Source organism: Arachis ipaensis, chromosome B4 (assembly GCF_059453495.1).
Source record: "Arachis ipaensis isolate K30076 ecotype BB chromosome B4, ASM5945349v1, whole genome shotgun sequence".
Classification (NCBI taxonomy): Eukaryota; Viridiplantae; Streptophyta; class Magnoliopsida; order Fabales; family Fabaceae; genus Arachis; species Arachis ipaensis.
The window spans coordinates 45,172,050-45,192,777 of NC_142439.1; the positions used below are offsets into that span (position 1 = coordinate 45,172,050).

Here is a 20,728-nt window from a genome sequence, read left to right on the forward strand (position 1 = left end):
TCCATTATTCCTCTTGTGTTCCCTCTTTTGGAAGCATAGAAGTAGTCGTTCTCTGCTACTGTTTCAATGACATCTATAGCCTCCTCAATGATTTTCTTCTTGTTCAAAGATCCTCCGGATGAATGGTCTATAGCCTTCTTTGACTCATAAGAGAGCCCTTCATAGAAAATGTGCAGCTGCACCCATTTGTTGAACATGTCAGCTGGACACCTCCTTGTCAGGTCTTTAAACCTCTCCCATGCTTCATATAGAGTCTCACCATCTTGTTGCCTGAAGGTTTGGACCTTAGCTCTCAGCCTATTGATTCTTTGAGGAGGGTAAAATCTTGCTAAGAATTTGTTCACCACGTCTTCCCAAGTTGTCAAGCTTTCCCTTGGGAAAGATTCCAGCCACTTGGCTGCCTTATCCCTGAGTGAGAATGGAAATAAAAGCAGTCTATAGGTGTCAGGATGAACACCATTAGACTTCACTGTGTCACATATTCTCAGGAAGGTGGTTAAATATTGATTTGGGTCCTCTTGGACACTTCCTCCGAACGAACAGTTGTTCTGCACAAGGGTGATGAGCTGTGGCTTCAGTTCAAAATTGTTGGCATGGATGGTTGGCTTTTGAATGCTACTTCCATAGTTTCCTGGGTTTGGATTGATATAAGAGCCTAAAACTCTTCTATCCTCCCAGTATGATTTGCTCGACCTCTTCCGCCATGGTTGTGAGCCTCTTCTTCATGATGGTTTTCCATGTTTTCTTCCATGTTTGGTTCAAAGTATTCGTCAAAGTGTTCCTCCTCTTCTTCAGCACCAACTACACGTTTGTCTCTTGCCTCCCTCCTTAGTTAAGGAAGGTTCTCTCAGGTTCAGAATCAAAAGAAGTTGAAGCCCCGCTTCTTCTCCCTGTCATACAACCAACAAGTACAAGCAAAGAGAAAGGGTGCAGAAAGTATATCTCTTAGAATTACTGTTAGTGTGAGTGATGCAATATATTAAACAGTTAGTGGGTTAGTGAGATGAAATGTAAATAACAAAAAAAAAATTAGTAGGGGGAAGGGAAGAAATTAACTAAAACAGGAAGTAAATAACTCAAATAGAAATTTAAATCAAAACAAAATAAAATGCTCAATCTAGTTATCCTCCAATCTAATCATTGTTGATGAACAATCAATCCCTGGCAACGGCGCCATAAACTTGATGCACGGAAAACTTGTCTCATAACAAATTTCCTTCAGCAAGTGTACCGAATTTGTCGTCAAGTAAAAACTCACAATAGAGTGAGGTCGAATCCCACAAGGATTGATTGATCAAGCAACTTTAATTAGAGGAATGTTCTAGTTGAGCGAATTAGAAATTGAGTTGAGAATTGCAGAAAGTTAAATGCGGGAAAGTAAATGGCAGAAAGTAAATTGCAGAATCTTAAATGGGAATGGGGGAATTGCTCATAAATGTAAATGACAGAAATTAAAGAAAATGGGTAAGATCAGAAATGGGGAGTTCATTGGGCTTAGGAGATGTTGCATTCTCCGGATCAATCTCATTTACATCTCTTCCTCAATCAATGCACTCATTGATCTCCTTGGCAATCTTAAGTGATTGAATTACAATTTCTTGTAATTCAATCTCTCAAATCTTGATCAATAGCCAATTCCTTGGTCAATTGCCCATGAGAAGAGATGAAGTATGGTCACTGATTATACCACATGCATTTCCCAAATCAAGCATTGAGAGGATTATAGTCACATATCCATCCAAACCCAATTTGGTCCAGCATGAGAAAGCATTTCTAGCTTGATCTCTTCATTCCTCTTCCAAGGTTCAGAAGAGATCCAAGTATGAATAGTTTCTTTTCCAAGATAACTACCCAATTGGATGAAGATCGAAAGCTTTCAAGTAAAATCAAGAGAAAAGATAGAAGAAGAATAATGAAAACTAGTATTGATCCATCAAATTACAACAGAGCTCCCTAACCCAATGAAAGGGGTTTAGTTGTTCATAGCTCTGGAAAGTGAAAACAAAGATGGAGAATACATGATGAAAACTAGAAGAGCAAAGAAAGTAAAATACAGGAAGTAGTTCTATGCTATTTTCCAACTCCCAGCCACACTCCAAAATAATTCAAAGCTACTCCTATATATACTACTCTTCTCATCTTCTAGTTGGCTCTTCAAGTCTTGGGCCTTTGGATCTTGAGTTTGAAGCAGTTCTCTTTTTCATTTGGGCTTGGCTTTACTTGCAGAGAGAAAGTGTGAAGTGGGTAGAGCTTTTAGCTCAGGACGTTAGGGTTGTTAACGTTTAGTGAAAATATGAGTTTGAGAACGTTAGTGACAATCAACTTTCTCACTAACGTTCCTAAGTAAAAGCCGCGTTAACCTCAACGTTAGTGGCACAAACGTTGCCACCAACGTTGCCTCTAGGTCCTTCGAACATGTTATTGGGACTTAACTTTCCCAATAACGTTGAAAAGCCCCCATTGCTCCTACGTTAGAGCCCACGTTAACTTAGTTAACGTGGCTCTTTAACGTGGGCTTGCCATCCTTCGAGAACGTTAGTGACATTCAACATTGTCACTAACGTTCCAATGTGCCCCCATGTGTCACGTTAGAATCCACGTTAACTAGGTTAACGTGGCTTATAACGTGGCCATGCTTAGCCATCCCCAACGTTAGTGACAATGTTGAGTGTCACTAACATTGGCTCATCATTCCTCATCCACGTTAGCTTCCACGTTAACTAAGTTAACGTGGGAGTTAACGTGGCTCATAGTGTCTTGTGTGGCTCCTTCCAACGTTGGTGACAATGTTGAGTGTCACTAACGTTGGCCATCACCTTCTTCTCTCACATTAGCCTCCACGTTAACTAAGTTAACGTGGAAGTTAACGTGGCTCCTTGGGGTTGTGTGGTTGCTTCCAACGTTAGAGACAATGTTGGGTGTCACTAACATTGTCGACCACTCTTGCCTCTTCACGTTAGCTTCCACGTTAACCAAGTTAACGTGGCATTGTGCACTTAGGCCAACGTTTGCTTCCTTTCTCCCTTTTAACGTTAGAGGCCACGTTAACTAAGTTAACGTGGACTCTAACGTGGCCACTTGTGAGCATTGGCCAACGTTAGTGATAATGTTAAGTGTCACTAACGTTGGCTCAAATTCCCTTCTTCACATTAGAGTTCATGTTAACTTAGTTAACGTGACTCTTAACGTGGGTAATGATGGCTTCGAGAGCGTCATTGGCAGTCACTTTTCTCATTAACTTTGCAAGTTACCTCCCATTCCTTGCTTCCTTTGGTCCTCAAATCAGGCAATAGAGTGCATCAAAGTTCTAGTCCAAGTCATGGGTAATGCAGAATACAATTTGTCACTAAACTCATGCAAAATCCTCATGAAATCATGTAAAATGCACAATGTATGCTTGAATCAAGGTGTAAGTGAATATCTACCCAAAACTAGCTTATTTCCTAAGAAAATGCATGAAACTATCCTAAAAACAGTAAAGAAAAGGTCAGTGAAACTGGCCAAAATGCCCTGGCATCAGTTGCCGCCACTACCTCGACAGGCAGGATTAACCACCGTCCCTGCCAAGCGCATAGCGTCTCAATTGTCTCAATATAAAACTTTGGTTTTCAGAAAACATTTTCAGTACATCATGGATCCATCATTTCACCCCGAGTCCTCGACTCATTTTAACCACTGTCAATTCAATATTTCCATTCCGAACTCATCAGTTCGTCAATTTCTCAAGTCAGGTATCTTTCTCCCTTCTTATTTCACCATACCCATCCTCAGTACACCAGAAACCTAAGTCTTTGTTCTCTAACTTTTCGAAATAAATACAATTAATTCTACTTAAGACTTTTCCCATGTTTTAATACCCAAAATTAAGCCCAAGAGTCTTAAAAATGTGTCACAGAAATTTACAAGCTCGGTGGGAAGGTGACATAGTCAAAATCAAAGTTTAAGTTGAAAAACAGGGCATGTGCGTACGCACAGGGATGTGCATGCACACGCCCAGGGAGATTTTTTAAACGTGTGCGTATGCACCAGTACCAAATTTTGCAATTCTGTTCACTCGCACAAGGCGTGCTAGCGCCCCAACAGAACGCACCTTCCAACGTGTGCGTGCGCACAGGTCTGTGCGTACGCACAGGTTGTAATACTTCATTGGTTATGTGCGTGCACAGGTTGTGCTAGCGCTCTGAACAGAAGGCCTTCCCCTGTGTGTGCGTACGCACAAGGCTGTGTGTGCGCACAGGTTCCAAAAATCACAGGGGTGTGTGTGCGCACACAAACCAGAAATCACAAAATTCTGCAACATTGCAGAATTTCAGATTTTGTCACCAAACTTTCCACAATCATATCTTTTTCTACCAAATTTGGATTTCCACAAAGTTTAAACCATTCTAAAGCTTGTTCAATTTTCTTTCATTTAATATAAAACACTTTGAATTTCAAGCACGGCAGCTCAAGATAAGTTTCATGGAAGTTCACCAAAATTTCAGTTTTACCCAAAGTTCACAAGTTTCAATTTTTACCACAATCATCAACCAAAATCAAACCAAATCCCTTCCAACTCCAACTCACATCACAATATACCCTTTGTATCACATTACACCGTTCTTACCAAAATTTTCCATCACATTTCATTATTCTCAACCGCAATCATCAATTATAACACATTATAAACAACTCTCCACCAATACATTCATCAATCATAAATCTTTCAATACCAAGCATCATATTCAATCTCATGTCGTCTCAATCTAAATATATTACACCATCTTTATCAAATTCAACATAATAATTCATCACATACTCAAATCATCAATCCATTATATCTCATCATAAATCATCATTCAACAATCCAACAACCAATTTAATTCAACCCTATCCTATGGGTCACTAGCCTAAGTGTCCAGAAATATTATATACTACATAGAGGAAACCGAAACCATACCTTGGCCAATTCTCAATATGTTCCAAAACCCAAAAATTGAGTGCAAGCAAGCTTTCAATCATAATTCAAGCCACCAATCAACTCCAACAAGCTTCAACTCAATTCCAAAGGCCTCCAAAAACACAATAATCAAGCTATATACACAAAAATCATAACAAATCAAACTAGGGTTCATCATAATTAAAATTTAATAAGAGTTCAAAACCTCTTACCTTACCCAACAGTTTTGGAGGCCAAACCCAAAGGTAATCAAAGACTCGAGTGTACCTATACACCCAAAATTACAAAAATTCATTCAATACAAAACCCCAAGAATTTGAAATTTTGGAAGGAAGAATTGAGAGGGATTTCGTGAATTTCTTACCAGTTTCTTGGGTTGGTTTTGTAGAGCTCTTCGCAAGGATTGTGTGCCCGCAAACGGTGCAGTGATTAGAGCTTCGTAGCTCAAGTTATGAGCTTGAGAAGTTGATGATGAATAGTGTTAATGGGGGTTTCTTCCTACTTCCGCTTTCAGCTATGTGGTGTTGTGTTTAAGTGTGTTGTTGCTGAATGGGTTCATTAATGGACCTATATATATGTTGGGCTTGGGTCCAACTTCGACCCAGTCCAACCCGTTAGCGTTTTTAGCCCGTTTGGCCTAACTTTAGGCCAAACCTTTAAAATTAACGCCTAGTTTTCCATTTCTAATATTTTTCTAAGGTTTTTCACTATTTTAAATCTTCTCGCACAGTACCGGGAAGATTTAAATCGGTTCAATCGGTTCAACTGCCGATTTACAGTTTTTCTCAGTTTTTCGCAAAAAATACATTTTCTGACTCAGAAAAATCTACTGAGTCCAAAAATTATATTTAAATCCTCAAATTCTCATTCCAATTTTTTTGGATCCTATTTTGGGCAATATTAATTATTTACTTACACGATTAATTAGTCTCGGTTCTTACATTCTCCCCACCAAATAAGAAATTTTGCCCTCAAAATTTAACGACTACCTGAGAATAGTTCGGGATAATCCTTCTGCATCTTGGACTCCAATTCCCAAGTATTCTCTTCAACTCCTACTTGCTTCCAAGAAACCTTAACCAACTGAACTTCCTTTCCATGTAACTTTTTCACACTGGTGTCATCAATTCTCACTGGTGTTACTTGAAATGTCAAGTTCTCCCTCAACTCGACCAACTCGGGCTCTAACACATGAGCCTCATTTGTCGTGTACTTACAGAGTTGTGATACGTGGAATACGTCATGCAAGTTAGACAAGTGAGGCGGCAAAGTTACTTGATATGCCACCGGCCCGAAATCGCCTTAAGATCTCAAACGGTCCAATGAACCTCGGATTCAACTTCTTTGTTTTAATCACTCTTCCGATCCCAGTTGTCGGTGTAACCCTTAGAAATACGTTCTCTCATACTTCAAATTCCAACGATTTCCTTCTCTGATCCACATAACTCTTCTGTCGACTCTATGCCGTTAGAATCCTCTCCCTAGTCTTCTTAATTTTTTCAGTAGTCTATGCTACCAAATCAGGACCCAATACACTTGCTTCACCAGATTCATACCAACAAAAAGGAGATTGGCACTTCCGTCCATACAAGGCTTCATATGAAGCCATCCCAATGCTCGCATGAAAGCTATTATTATACGCAAACTCAACCAATGGCATATAACGATCCCAACTTCTAGGTTGATCCAAGACACATGCTCTCAACATATCTTCCAATGTCTGAATAGTCCTTTCCGACTGTCCATCCATTTGTGGATGATACGTGGTACTGAGACATAGCTTCGTACCGAAAGCCCATTGGAAAGCTCCCCAAAATCTTGATGTGAATCGGGGATCATGGTCTGACACTATGCTCGATGGCACACCGTGCAACCTTACTATCTCCTTGATGTACAATCTCGCCAACTCCTCCATAGAATAGTTTACTCGGATAGGCAGAAAATGAGCGAATTTGGTTAAGCGATCCACGATCACTCAAACCGCATCAAATCCCGACCTAATCTTTGGTAAACCGGTCACAAAGTCCATCGCAATTCCTTCCCACTTCCACTGAGTAATCTCAAGTGGCTGTAGCATTCCCGATGGTTTCTAATGCTCTATTTTCACTTTCTGACACGTCAGGTACTTGGATACCATTGTAGCTACATCATCTTTCATCCCAGGCTACCAGAACATCTTCTTTAGGTCATAGTACATCTTTGTAGTGCCAGGATGAATGGGAAACCCATTGTTGTGAGCTTCCGACAACAAGTCTTGCCTCAAACTCCCGACATTCGGTATGCAAATTCTCCCCTTGTATCTCCACAATCCTTCACCATCCTTAGTGAATTCTCCACGCCTCTCCTTACCAACTAGTTGAAATAATTGCTGAAGCTTTTGCCCATCTTGCTGAGCCCTATGAATCTCTATTTTAAACGTACTTGAAATCTGCAATTGATTAAAATAAGCTCTTCCGGTAACTTCACCAATATCCAATTTAGGATCCACAAACTTATCCACTAGCTCCTCTTCCTTGATTCTCATCCAAGCAAATGTTAAAGACTTCCGACTCAACGCGTCTGCTACCACATTCGCCTTTCCAGGGTGATAACTCAATTCAAAATCATAATCTTTAAGCAATTCCATTCACCTCCTCTGACGCATATTGAGCTCCTTCTGATCAAAGATGTATTTTAGACTCTTGTGCTTAGAAAAGATGCTAAACTTCACTCCGTACAAGTGGTGTCTCCAAATCTTCAATGCAAACATAATTGCCGCTAATTTCAGGTCATGAGTTGGGTAATTTACCTCATGCGGTCTCAGCTGATGCAATGCGTGCCACTACATTCCAGTGTTGCATTAGCATGCAACCCAAACCCTTTAAAGAAGTGTCACAGTACACTTCAAACGGTTCATGCGGTTCCGGCAAAATCAAAACAGGCGCTGAAGTTAACTTTTGTTTCAGGGTCTAAAAACTTTCTTCACACTCCGACGTCCACACACACGATACCTCCTTCCTTGTCAACCTAGACATCGGTAGCGCAATTCGAGAAAATCCTTCAATAAATCTCCAGTAATATCTGGCTAAGCACAAGAAACTTCTGACTTCTGTCACCGTCGTTGGTCTTTCCCATTCCATCACCGCCTTTACTTTTGAAGGATCTACGGCTATTCCTCCTTTGCTCACCACGTGACCTAGGAACTTCACTTCCTCCTTCCAAAACTCACACTTGGACATCTTAGCTATTTATGGATCATTGTCTTAATTGTGGGATCTAGATTGCTCCTTAATTGTATTGCCTTGCATTCTTCCTTAGGATTTGGGATTGAGTCACTCGGCAGTGAACTTGAAGGTCTCTCAACAGAAATCTATTTGGAGATTTGCCCAATTTGCCTCTCTAGGCTCTTTATGGAGGCTTCATGGTTCTTGGTTGTCATTTCCTGGTGTTTCAACATTTTATCCATCAAGGTCTCCAAGTTAGTGAGTCTTTGAGATTCAGGTGATACTTGAGGTGGGTTGTGAGATGTGGGTGGTGGATGGTAGGCATTTTGGTTGGTGGGTTGGTTATTGGATTGGTACTGGTTGGAGTTGGGGTAGTTGTTTTGAGGTTTTCTGTAGGGGTTCTGGTTAGTTTGCTGCTGGTTGTGGTTTTGGTTGCTTCTTGGGTTGTATTGGTTTGAGTTCCTCTGCCATGGTTGTTGGTTTTGGATGTGATTATCTCCCCATCTGAGGTTTGGGTGGTTCTTCCAGGATGGATTATATGTATCACCATACACTTCATTTGGTCCTTGGTTGTGCATATACTGTACTTGCTCTTGTTGTTGTTCTTCTTGAGTTTCTTCATTTTGCCCCCATGTGGATGATGGTTGGCTTGTGTTAACTGCTGTAACTTGGAGGCTATCAATCCTCTTGGCCATTTGCTCAAATTGTTGTTGAATTTGCTGCTGCATCATCTTGTTTTGAGCCAATATTGAGTCCACTCCTTCTAGCTCCATTACTCCTCTCCTTTGTGATGGTTGGCAATTTCTTTGGTGAGCAAAGAAATATTGATTGTTGGCCACCATGTCAATAAGATTTTAAGCTTCTTCTGCTGTTTTCATCAGTTGCAATGATCCTCCAGCTGAGTGGTCAAGTGATTCTTGAGCCTTTAGAGTGAGTCCTTCATAGAAGTTCTATAGCTTGTCCCACTCAGTGAACATTTCTGGTGGACATTTCCTCAGCAGAGCCTTGTATCTCTCCCATACTTCATATAGATTTTTAGCATCCAATTATGTGAATGTTTGCACCTCAGTTTTCAGCCTGATGACTCTTTGAGGTGGATAGAATTTGGCTAGAAATTTAGTCACCAAATCATCCCAGCTAGTGATGCTTTCTTGAGGAAAAGTTTCAAGCCATTGTGCGGCCTTGTCCCTTAATGAGAACGGGAACAGCAGAAGCTTGTAAGTCTCAGGATTCACGCCATTGGACTTGACAGTGTCACAAATCCTTAAGAAGGTAGATAGATGTTGATTTGGATCCTCCAATGGTCCTCCCCCAAATGAGCAGTTGTTTTGGACCAATGTAATGAGTTGTGGCTTCAATTCAAAGTTATTTGCATTGACATTAGGGGTGAGAATGCTGCTTCCACAATGTCTAGCATTTGCAAAGGTGTAGGAGGCCAAAACTCTCCTCTGGGGTGGGTTGTTGTTGTTATTGTCTGCTCCACCAGGTGGATTGGTTGAATGTTCCTCCATATCTTGGAATTCTTCTTTTGATTCCTCTTCTCCAACAATATTTTTCCCTCTTTCAGCTCTTCTTAACCTCCTGAGAGTTCTTTCGTCTTGTTCATGAAAGGTTGGTGTGGTTCTTCTTGTACCTGATATACAAGCAGAACATAAGAAACACACAAACCAGTGATACTTCAATCTACTGCTAGAATGAAGTTTTAGTTATCTTAAGCAAAAATTCAAACAGTTAGTGGGTTAATTGAAAGTTAAAGGACAGAAAAGAAAAAGTGCTTGATCTAGATCTCCACTTCACTTAATCATTGTCAATCTAATCAATCCCCGGCAACGGCGCCAAAAACTTGATGTGCGGAAAACGATCCGACACAAAACTCACCGACAAGTGCACCGGGTCGCATCAAGTAATAATAACTCACGGGAGTGAGGTCGATCCCACAGGGATTGAAGGATTGAGCAATTTTAGTTTAGTGGTTGATTTAGTCAAGCGAATCAAGATTTGGTTGAGTAAATTGTGATTTGCAGAAATTAAATTGCATGGGAAGTAAAGGGAATGGGTAAATTGCATGAAATTAAAGAGAACTGAAATTTAAAGTGCTGAATCTTAAAGAACAAGAAATTAAATGGCAGAAACTTAGAACGCAAGAAATGTAAATTTAAGAATCTTCAAGTGCAAGAAATGTAAATGGCTTGAATTGTAAAGGGAATTGGGAATTGGATTTGCAGAAATTAAACAAGGGAAAGTAAAATTCAACAAGCAGAGGAATAGAAGATAACTTGGATTGAACCGGATCTAAAAACAGAATTGTAAATGAGCATAAAAAGCGTTAAACAGAGAAAGTAAAATGAGAATTTAGATCTCAGGACTCAAGAGACTAGATAACCAAGTCTAGATCTCAATGCCTTCCTAGATCCAACAAGAACAATTGCAAAGGAATTGTAAATTGTAAATTGCAGAGAAAGTAGAAGACAGAAGCAATTAACCAAAATGGAAAATTAATTATGCAGTAAAATGAAACAGAGAGATCTCAGGATGAGATTGAAACAGATTTCCTTCAATTCTCCACCCCAAGATCCAAGACAAGGAAAGTAAAGAGTGCTGGGCAAGAACAAGGAAGAAGAGAGATCAATTCTCCTTCCAAATTCACTTGAATTAAAACAACAATGCTAAGAAATGTCAAGTGAGCTCTCTACTAAGTGTACTAATCAAAACCGAAAAGAAAGCTTCCTAAAAACTTAAATCCTATGCTATTTATACACTTTCTTCAAATGGTCTTCAAGCCTTCAATTGGGCCTTTGCTCTTGATGGAATTGGGTTGATAGAGGCCTTGGTTGATTGCTCTTGGAGTTTGGAGAAGAACCGAAGTGAACCGGGTATGGAATCATGAAAGCTTGAGTAAAAGTTTGAGTAAAAGTTTGAGGCAAACTTTTACTCAAACTTTTCATATCAGCCACCCCATTTTGCTGCTACCAACGTTTGAGCTAAAGTTTGGGGTCAAACTTTTGCTCAAACGTTGGCCTCCCCTTGCACACTCATGGCGCCAACGTTTGCCAAAAAGTTTTAGGCAAACGTTGGCGCAAACTTTTGCTCTCCAGGGTGTTGATTTGTGATGCCAAAAGTTTGCCAAAAGGTTTGAGGCAAACTTTTGCTCAAGCTTTTTGCCCAAAAGTTTGCACAAAAGTTTGAGGCAAACTTTTGGTCAAGCTTTTTGCTCCCTGGTTCGTTTTCACTTATTCCAAAAGTTTGAGCTAAAGTTTGAGGCAAACTTTTGCTCAAACTTTTTGTCCTCTCTTCCTCCTAGCCATTCCTTCTTGCTTCAACCTTTCTCCAAGCTTTCTTCACCTATCATTAATCAATCAAACACATCAAAGCTATGCTCAAAATCATGAGATATTCATTCTTTCATAATATGTGACAATTATAGCATAAAACCTCATGAAATTGCATTAATTCATCTATGGTTGATTAAATCAAAGGAAGCATGAAAATTTACCCAATTGGCTTGCTTATGGCTCAAGAAAGTGCATAATACAATTGAAAACAAAAGAAAAAGGCTAGTGAAACTAGGCTAAGATGACTTGTCATCACAACACCAAACTTAAAGCTTGCTTGTCCCCAAGCAAGGAAACTAATTATGCTCAGAGGTTCTTTCAATTAAGACGGATTGAAGAACAACTTGTCAGGTCCTGTGAGTGAAGTGATCAAGTAACAGTGGGGTGAACTCTAAATTATATGCTCATACAAGGGCTTCAGTGCTTACTAGTCCTCACATATTGGGAGCCTTAGGTCTTAGGATTTTCATCCAAATGGTATCATGGAGATCTCTTTATATGTAGTCACCTTGAAGCAGCTTATAGTTTCTGTGCTTTGGCCTCGACTCTAAGTGTCATGTCTCAAAGTGGCTCTTTAGATAAGCTTTCAATCAATACTCCTAAACCAGTTGGTTTTAAGGTATTAAGTGTTAAAGCACCCCTAAGGATTTACTTGCTCAAGCCACTTTCTTTGACACAACTCAACCACAAGCATTTACTAGGCTAACAACTCTTTGATTTTTGTTTCTTCTTTCTTTTTCTGCCTAGTAATTGATGCTCAGAGCCTTGGGCCATGTTCTTTTTGCTTTTGTATTTTCTTTATTTTCTTTTGTTTTGTTTGCTGCTTCTTGGATCAATAGATTTTTGAGAATCTCCACAATACTTCTTTGAACTTCATGTCCTGCCTATGAGCTCCCATGCAAGTTTTCACAAGCATGCAACCTCAATACATAATCATACAACTAGAACCGCCACTTCTCCTAATCTTTTGCTTGCTTCAAAATTGTTTAATTCCTCAATCCTTCTTTTCAAAGAACTTTCATGTGATGCATTTTTGAAGTATTGAGTGCAAACAAGTGTGAAAAGTGTAGTGTTGTGAATAATCAAGCATCTTAATTATTGAATTACAGAAAAACTATACTATGCAGGCAGGCAGGGGTATTATGTAACTTTCAATTTAGCAGCATCTGATACAAAATAATCACTGAACAATACAACCTTTTGGAGTTCGCTTGCTTTCCTCTTCCTCATCATCATTGCCGATCTTTACATTCCTCTCTCTTCCTTTTGATAGATGATGCTAAATCTTTCCAAAAGTTTGTATGGTACCCTGCAGTGATATTAAAAGTTGCTTGTTCCCCAAGCACTTAGAGACAATGGTTAGTCTGCATGATTTATTTGTGGGCATTTGAACTTACTTTGGTGTGGGAACACCAAACTTAGTACCTTGCCAATGGTCCTTGTGCATCAGATTAACCATGTGTAAAACTCTTTTTCTTTTTTTTTTAAAGTAATAAAACTGAAAACTAGGAAACAGCAGAATAGTTAACTAGTTTATCTAAATGCTTGAAGCTAACATTATGCAGAAAGTGAGAATGCGTTTTATGATGAAATTTTGGTGGAACACCAAACTTAGAATCCTTCATTCTCCCTTAGATTGTTTTGGTGGGCAACACCAAACTTAGCTTCTTGCAATATAGATAAAATTAATTAACCTTTTTATTGAAATAGCTATGAAAAGAAAACTACCTCAGGTTGGGTTGCCTCCCAACAAGCGCTCTTTTATTGTCACTAGCTTGACATCCTCCATTCTTTGATCATGGAGGTTGAAAATCCTGTTGCCTTTGATTTTCTCCTCTCACTATGGACTTCCTTCCGGTCTCCTCCATTTCTTGGTGCCCTTCTTCAGAAATTCCAGAGGTGGAGAACTCTCTCCTGGTTCATGTCATACAACCAAAACAGCAAAGATACACAGAGCACTCTGTAGCTTGAGTGCAGTGGGAGTTAGTAGAGACAAAGTCTCAAACAGTTAGTGTGCAAGTCAAAAATTAGAGAAACAGAAAAGAAAAATGCTAGATCTAGATCACCACCTCACTTAATCATTGTCAATCTAATCAATCCCCGGCAACGGCGCCAAAAACTTGATGTGCGGAAAACGATCCGACACAAAACTCACCGGCAAGTGCACCGGGTCGCATCAAGTAATAATAACTCACGGGAGTGAGGTCGATCCCACAGGGATTGAAGGACTGAGCAATTTTAGTTTAGTGGTTGATTTAGTCAAGCGAATCAAGATTTGGTTGAGTGAATTGTGATTTGCAGAAATTAAATTGCATGGGAAGTAAAGGGAATGGGTAAATTGCATGAAATTAAAGAGAACTGAAATTTAAAGTGCTGAATCTTAAAGAACAAGAAATTAAATGGCAGAAACTTAGAACGCAAGAAATGTAAATTTCAGAATCTTAAAGTGCAAGAAATGTAAATGGCTTGAATTGTAAAGGGAATTGGGAATTGGATTTGCAGAAATTAAACAAGGGAAAGTAAAATTCAACAAGCAGAGGAATAGAAGATAACTTGGATTGAACCGGATCTAAAAACAGAATTGTAAATGAGCATGAAAAGCGTTAAACCGAGAAAGTAAAATGAGAATTTAGATCTCAGGACTCAAGAGACTAGATAACCAAGTCTAGATCTCAATGCCTTCCTAGATCCAACAAGAACAATTGCAAAGGAATTGTAAATTGTAAATTGCAGAGAAAGTAGAAGACAGAAGCAATTAACCAAAATGGAAAATTAATTATGCAGTAAAATGAAACAGAGAGATCTCAGGATGAGATTGAAACAGATTTCCTTCAATTCTCCACCCCAAGATCCAAGACAAGGAAAGTAAAGAGTGCTGGGCAAGAACAAGGAAGAAGAGAGATCAATTCTCCTTCTAAATTCTCTTGAATTAAAACAACAATGCTAAGAAATGTCAAGTGAGCTCTCTACTAAGTGTACTAATCAAAACCGAAAAGAAAGCTTCCTAAAAACTTAAATCCTGTGCTATTTATACACTTTCTTCAAATTGTCTTCAAGCCTTCAATTGGGCCTTTGCTCTTGATGGAATTGGGTTGATAGAGGCCTTGGTTGATTGCTCTTGGAGTTTGGAGAAGAACCGAAGTGAACCGGGTTTGGAATCATGAAAACTTGAGTAAAAGTTTGAGTAAAAGTTTGAGGCAAACTTTTACTCAAACTTTTCATATCAGCCACCCCATTTTGCTACTACCAACGTTTGAGCTAAAGTTTGGGGCAAACTTTTGCTCAAACGTTGGCCTCCCCTTGCACACTCATGGCGCCAACGTTTGCCAAAAAGTTTTAGGCAAACGTTGGCGCAAACTTTTGCTCTCCAGGGTGTTGATTTGTGATGCCAAAAGTTTGCCAAAAAGTTTGAGGCAAACTTTTGCTCAAGCTTTTTGCCCAAAAGTTTGCACAAAAGTTTGAGGCAAACTTTTGGTCAAGCTTTTTGCTCCCTGGTTCGTTTTCACTTATTCCAGAAGTTTGAGCTAAAGTTTGAGGCAAACTTTTGGTCAAACTTTTTGTCCTCTCTTCCTCCTAGCCATTCCTTCTTGCTTCAACCTTTCTCCAAGCTTTCTTCACCTATCATTAATCAATCAAACACATCAAAGCTATGCTCAAAATCATGAGATATTCATTCTTTCATAATATGTGACAATTATAGCATAAAACCTCATGAAATTGCATTAATTCATCTATGGTTGATTAAATCAAAAGAAGCATGAAAATTTACCCAATTGGCTTGCTTATGGCTCAAGAAAGTGCATAATTCAATTGAAAACAAAAGAAAAAGGCTAGTGAAACTAGGCTAAGATGACTTGTCATCACAACACCAAACTTAAAGCTTGCTTGTCCCCAAGCAAGAAATGAATTATGCTCCAGGGTTCTTTCAATTAAGACGGATTGAAGAATAACTTGTCAGGTCCTGTGAGTGAAGTGATTAAGTGACAGTGGGATGAACTCTAAATCATATGCTCATGCAAGGGCTTCAGTGCTTACTAGTCCCTACATCTTGGGAGTATTAGGTCTTAGGATTTTCATCCAAATGGTATCATGGAGATCTCTTTATATGTAGTCACCTTGAAGCAGCTTATAGTTTCTTTGCTTTGGCCTTGACTTTAAGTGTCATGTCTCAAAGCGGCTCTTTAGATAAGCTTTCGATCAATACTCCTAAACCAGTTGGTTTTAAGGTATTAGGTGTTGAAGCACCCCTAAGGATTTACTTGCTCAAGCCTCTTTCTTTGACACAACTCAACCACAAGCATTTACTAGGCTAACAACTCTTTGAGTTTTGTTTATTCTTTCTTTTTCTGCCTAGTAATTGATGCTCAGAGCCTTGGGTCATGTTCTTTTTGCTTTTGTATTTTCTTAATTTTCTTTTGTTTTGTTTGCTGCTTCTTGGATCAATAGATTTTTGAGAATCTCCACAATACTTCTTTGAACTTCATGTCCTGCCTATGAGCTCCCATGCAAGTTTTCACAAGCATGCAACCTCAATACATAATCATACAAGTAGAACCACCACTTCTCCTAATCTTTTGCTTGCCTCAAAATTGTTTAATTCCTCAATCCTTCTTTTCAAAAAACTTTCATGTGATGCATTTTTTTTGAAATATTGAGTGCAAACAAGTTTTGGAGAGTATAGTGTTGTAAATGATCAAGCATCTTGCTTATTGAATTACAGAAAAACTATGCTATGCAGGCAGGCAGGGGTATTATGTAACTTTCAATTTAGCAGCATCTGATACAAAATAATCACTGAACAATACAACCTTTTGGAGTTCGCTTGCTTTCCTCTTCCTCATCATCATTGTCGATCTTTACATTCCTCTCTCTTTCTTTTGATAAATGATGCTAAATCTTTCCAAAAGTTTGTATGGTACCCTGCAGTGATATTGAAAGTTGCTTGTTCCCCAAGCACTTAGAGACAATGGTTAGTCTGCATGATTTATTTGTAGGCCTTTGAACTTACTTTGGTGTGGGAACACCAAACTTAGTACCTTACCAATGGTTCTCATGCATCGAATTAACCATGTGTGAAACTCTTTTTCTTTTTTTTTCAAAAGCAATAAAACTGAAAACTAGTAAACAGCAGAATAGTTAACTAGTTCATCCAACATGCTTGAAGCCAGCATTATGCAGAAAGTGAGAATGTGTTTTATGATGGGATTTTGGTGGAACACCAAACTTAGAATCCTTCATTCTCCCTTAGATTGTTTTGGTGTGCAATACCAAACTTAGCTTCTTGCAATATAGATAAAATTAATTAACCTTTTTATTGAAATAGATATGAAAAGATAGTTACCTTCGGTTGGGTTTCGTCCCAACAAGCGCTCTTTTATTGTCACTAGCTTGACATCCTCTGTGCTTGCTCAGTTCAGATTCTGAGCTTGCTTCTCCTTGTCCCCTTGTCCTCCTAAGTGAGGCTTTGCTTTGTGATGCTCATCCTGGATGAGTGATTCTTTTCCTTTAGCCCTCTTCTCACTCATTTCTGTGAGATTCTTAGCTAATTGTTCCATTTGCCTCTCAATTCTCCCGAGTGAGGCCTCCTGGTGTTTGCTTATCATCTCTTGATGTGTCATCATTCTCTCTACTAAGATCTCCAGATTGGTGATCCTCTGAGAGTCTTGTGAGATTGGTTGGTTGTGGCGTGTTGGGGGTTGGAAGGGTGGGTAGTGTGGTGGTATGTAGTGATTGTTGTTGGTATGGTGGTGTTTTTGCAGGTTTGGGAAATTGGGGTTGTTGTAGTTGAAGTCCCTTTGTTCCTGATGTTGAGATTCCCTCATTCTCAGATAGGAATGTGGTTTCCATGGTGGAAATTGTGCATTCACTGTAGTAGGATGTAGAAAATCAATCTGTCTAGCTATTGACTCCAATTGTTGCTGAGTTTGCTGGTGTAGCTGTTTGTTTTGATTCATGACTGGCTTTATTCCTTCAAGATTTATTACTTCCTTTTCTGAAGTTGCATTCTGTGGTGTCTCAAATGAGTGTTGGTTATTGGCTCTCTTGTCATTGAACTCTGCAGTTCCTTGGCCAGTTACTGTTGCTTTGAGTAGGTCATCTGAGAAGTAATCCACCGCTCTTCTTTCCTGTGACATATAAATCAACAACGGAACATACAGTGATACTCTTGAAAATTGAGTGTAGTCAGTTGAGGCAAAACTTCAAACAGTTAGTGGGTTAGTCAAAAATTAAAGAAAAAGTGCTTGATCTAAACTGCCACCTCACTTAATCATTGTTAATCTAATCAATCCCCGGCAACGGCGCCAAAAACTTGATGTGCGGAAAACGATCCGACACAAAACTCACCGGCAAGTGCACCGGGTCGCATCAAGTAATAATAACTCACGGGAGTGAGGTCGATCCCACAGGGATTGAAGGACTGAGCAATTTTAGTTTAGTGGTTGATTTAGTCAAGCGAATCAAGTTTTGGTTGAGTGAATTGTGATTTGCAGAAATTAAATTGTATGGGAAGTAAAGGGAATGGGTAAATTGCATGAAATTAAAGAGAACTGAAATTTAAAGTGCTGAATCTTAAAGAACAAGAAATTAAATGGCAGAAACTTAGAACGCAAGAAATGTAAATTTCAAAATCTTAAAGTGCAAGAAATGTAAATGGCTTGAATTGTAAAGGGAATTGGGAATTGGATTTGCAGAAATTAAACAAGGGAAAGTAAAATTCAACAAGCAGAGGAATAGAAGATAACTTGGATTGAACCGGATCTAAAAACAGAATTGTAAATGAGCATGAAAAGCGTTAAACAGAGAAAGTAAAATGAGAACTTAGATCTCAGGACTCAAGAGACTAGATAACCAAGTCTAGATCTCAATGCCTTCCTAGATCCAACAAGAACAATTGCAAAGGAATTGTAAATTGTAAATTGCAGAGAAAGTAGAAGACAGAAGCAATTAACCAAAATGGAAATTTAATTATGCAGTAAAATGAAACAGAGAGATCTCAGGATGAGATTGAAACAGATTTCCTTCAATTCTCCACCCCAAGATCCAAGACAAGGAAAGTAAAGAGTGCTGGGCAAGAACAAGGAAGAAGAGAGATCAATTCTCCTTCCAAATTCTCTTGAATTAAAACAACAATGCTAAGAAATGTCAAGTGAGCTCTCTACTAAGTGTACTAATCAAAACCGAAAAGAAAGCTTCCTAAAAACTTAAATCCTATGCTATTTATACACTTTCTTCAAATGGTCTTCAAGCCTTCAATTGGGCCTTTGCTCTTGATGGAATTGGGTTGATAGAGGCCTTGGTTGATTGCTCTTGGAGTTTGGAGAAGAACCGAAGTGAACCGGGTTTGGAATCATGAAAGCTTGAGTAAAAGTTTGAGTAAAAGTTTGAGGCAAACTTTTACTCAAACTTTTCATATCAGCCACCCCATTTTGCTGCTACCAACGTTTGAGCTAAAGTTTGGGGTCAAACTTTTGCTCAAACGTTGGCCTCCCCTTGCACACTCATGGCGCCAACGTTTGCCAAAAAGTTTGAGGCAAACGTTGGCGCAAACTTTTGCTCTCCAGGGTGTGTTGTTCATGGCGCCAACGCTTGCCAAAAAGTTTGAGGCAAACATTGGCGCAAACTTTTGCTCTCCAGGGTGTTGATTTTTGATGCCAACGTTTGCCAAAAAGTTTGAGGCAAACGTTGGCTCAAGCTTTTCTCCCAAAAGGTTGAGCTAAAGTTTGAGGCAAACTTTTGCTCAAGCTTTTTGCCCAAAAGTTTGCACAAAAGTTTGAGGCAAACTTTTGGTCCAGCTTTTTGCTCCCTGGTTCATTTTTACTTATTCCAAAAGTTTGAGCTAAAGTTTGAGGCAAACTTTTGCTCAAACTTTTTGTCCTCTCTTCCTCCTAGCCATTCCTTCTTGCTTCAACCTTTCTCCAAGCTTTCTTCACCTATCATTAATAAACCAAACACATCAAAGCTATGCTCAAAATCATGAGATATTCATTCTTTCATAATATGTGACAATTATAGCATAAAACCTCATGAAATTGCATTAATTCATCTATGGTTGATTAAATCAAAGGAAGCATGAAAATCTACCCAATTAGCTTGCTTATGGCTCAAGAAAGTGCATAATTCAATTGAAAACAAAAGAAAAAGGCTAGTGAAACTAGGCTAAGATGACTTGTCATCAATCCTCCTCTTTGTTCTCTGGTGTTCAATTTCAGCATGTTCCGACGAGAGTATGTTGCTGACAGTGTAATAGTCATCAATCTGTTGGCTTGCTCCCAGTTGTTGATATATCAATTGCACTTTGTCACCTTTGGAAAGCCCCTCTGTTGGAATCTTCCTATTCTTCCAACCCCTTTTTGTTTTGTTTCTGCGTTTCATCCCTTTTTTGTTGATCTTTCTTTTCTGGCTGTAGGCTTACCTTGGGGATCTCTCTCTTCAGTGGCTAATACTCCAATATCCCCTTGGACTTTTTCATCCTTCTGCACAATCTTCTGCCTTGGGATGTTGTTGTGAATTACCTTGTCAATTTCCATGTAGTCCCTCCTCTCATTACTAAACTGGGCTTCTGGTAATACCTTCAGAGTGACACTCTTATCATGCATCCGGAGAGTTAGTTCTCCTTGCTCTATGTCTATGATAGCTCTACCAGTGGCCAAGAATGGCCTTCCCAGTATAATAGAGTCGCCATCATCCCCATCTGAATCTAGAACCACAAAATCTGCAGGGTATATGAAATTATCCACCTTAACCAGAAGGTTTTCAATCATACCCCTGGGGTATACCGTTGACTTATCTACTAGCTCTAGAGATATCTATACCGGTTTAGCTTCCTCTATATGCAACTTTTTTACCAAGGAGGATGGTATTAAGTTGATACTTGCTCCTAGATCGCACATTGCTTTAGTGATGGTTAATTCTCCAATGGTGCAAGGTAGCAAAAAGCTCCCTGGGTCCTCAAGCTTAGGAGGAAGCCCTTTTTGAATCAAGGCTCTACATTCCTCAGTAAGCAGTATGGTTTCTTTCTTATCCCAACTTCTTTTCTTATTGATAAGCTCCTTCAAAAACTTGGCATACAGAGGCATTTGCTCAAGTGCTTCAGCCAAGGGAATATTGATCTCCAGCTTCTTGAGAGTCTCAAGGAACTTATGAAAATGTTGGTCCTTAGCCTCTTTGTTGAACCTCTGGGGATATGGCAATGGAGGTACAAAGGCCTTCTCTGCTTGTTGCTTTTGATTCTTTGTTGGCTCTTCAATTGCTTC

The 20,728-nt window shown here is 39.3% G+C and overlaps 1 protein-coding gene across 1 annotated transcript; it reads right to left on the bottom strand.

Annotated features, from left to right (window-relative positions):
* Window positions 1-4,997: 4,997 nt before the first annotated feature.
* LOC148567395 (uncharacterized) lies at window positions 4,998-6,854 on the bottom strand. Its single transcript, XM_088484562.1, has 4 exons — window positions 6,456-6,854; window positions 5,929-6,151; window positions 5,152-5,206; window positions 4,998-5,073 (listed from the first exon to the last, which is right to left on the bottom strand). Exons 1-4 carry the CDS (start codon window positions 6,852-6,854, stop codon window positions 4,998-5,000), a joined length of 753 nt encoding a protein of 250 aa, XP_088340688.1.
* Between the last annotated feature and the right edge of the window lie 13,874 nt (window positions 6,855-20,728).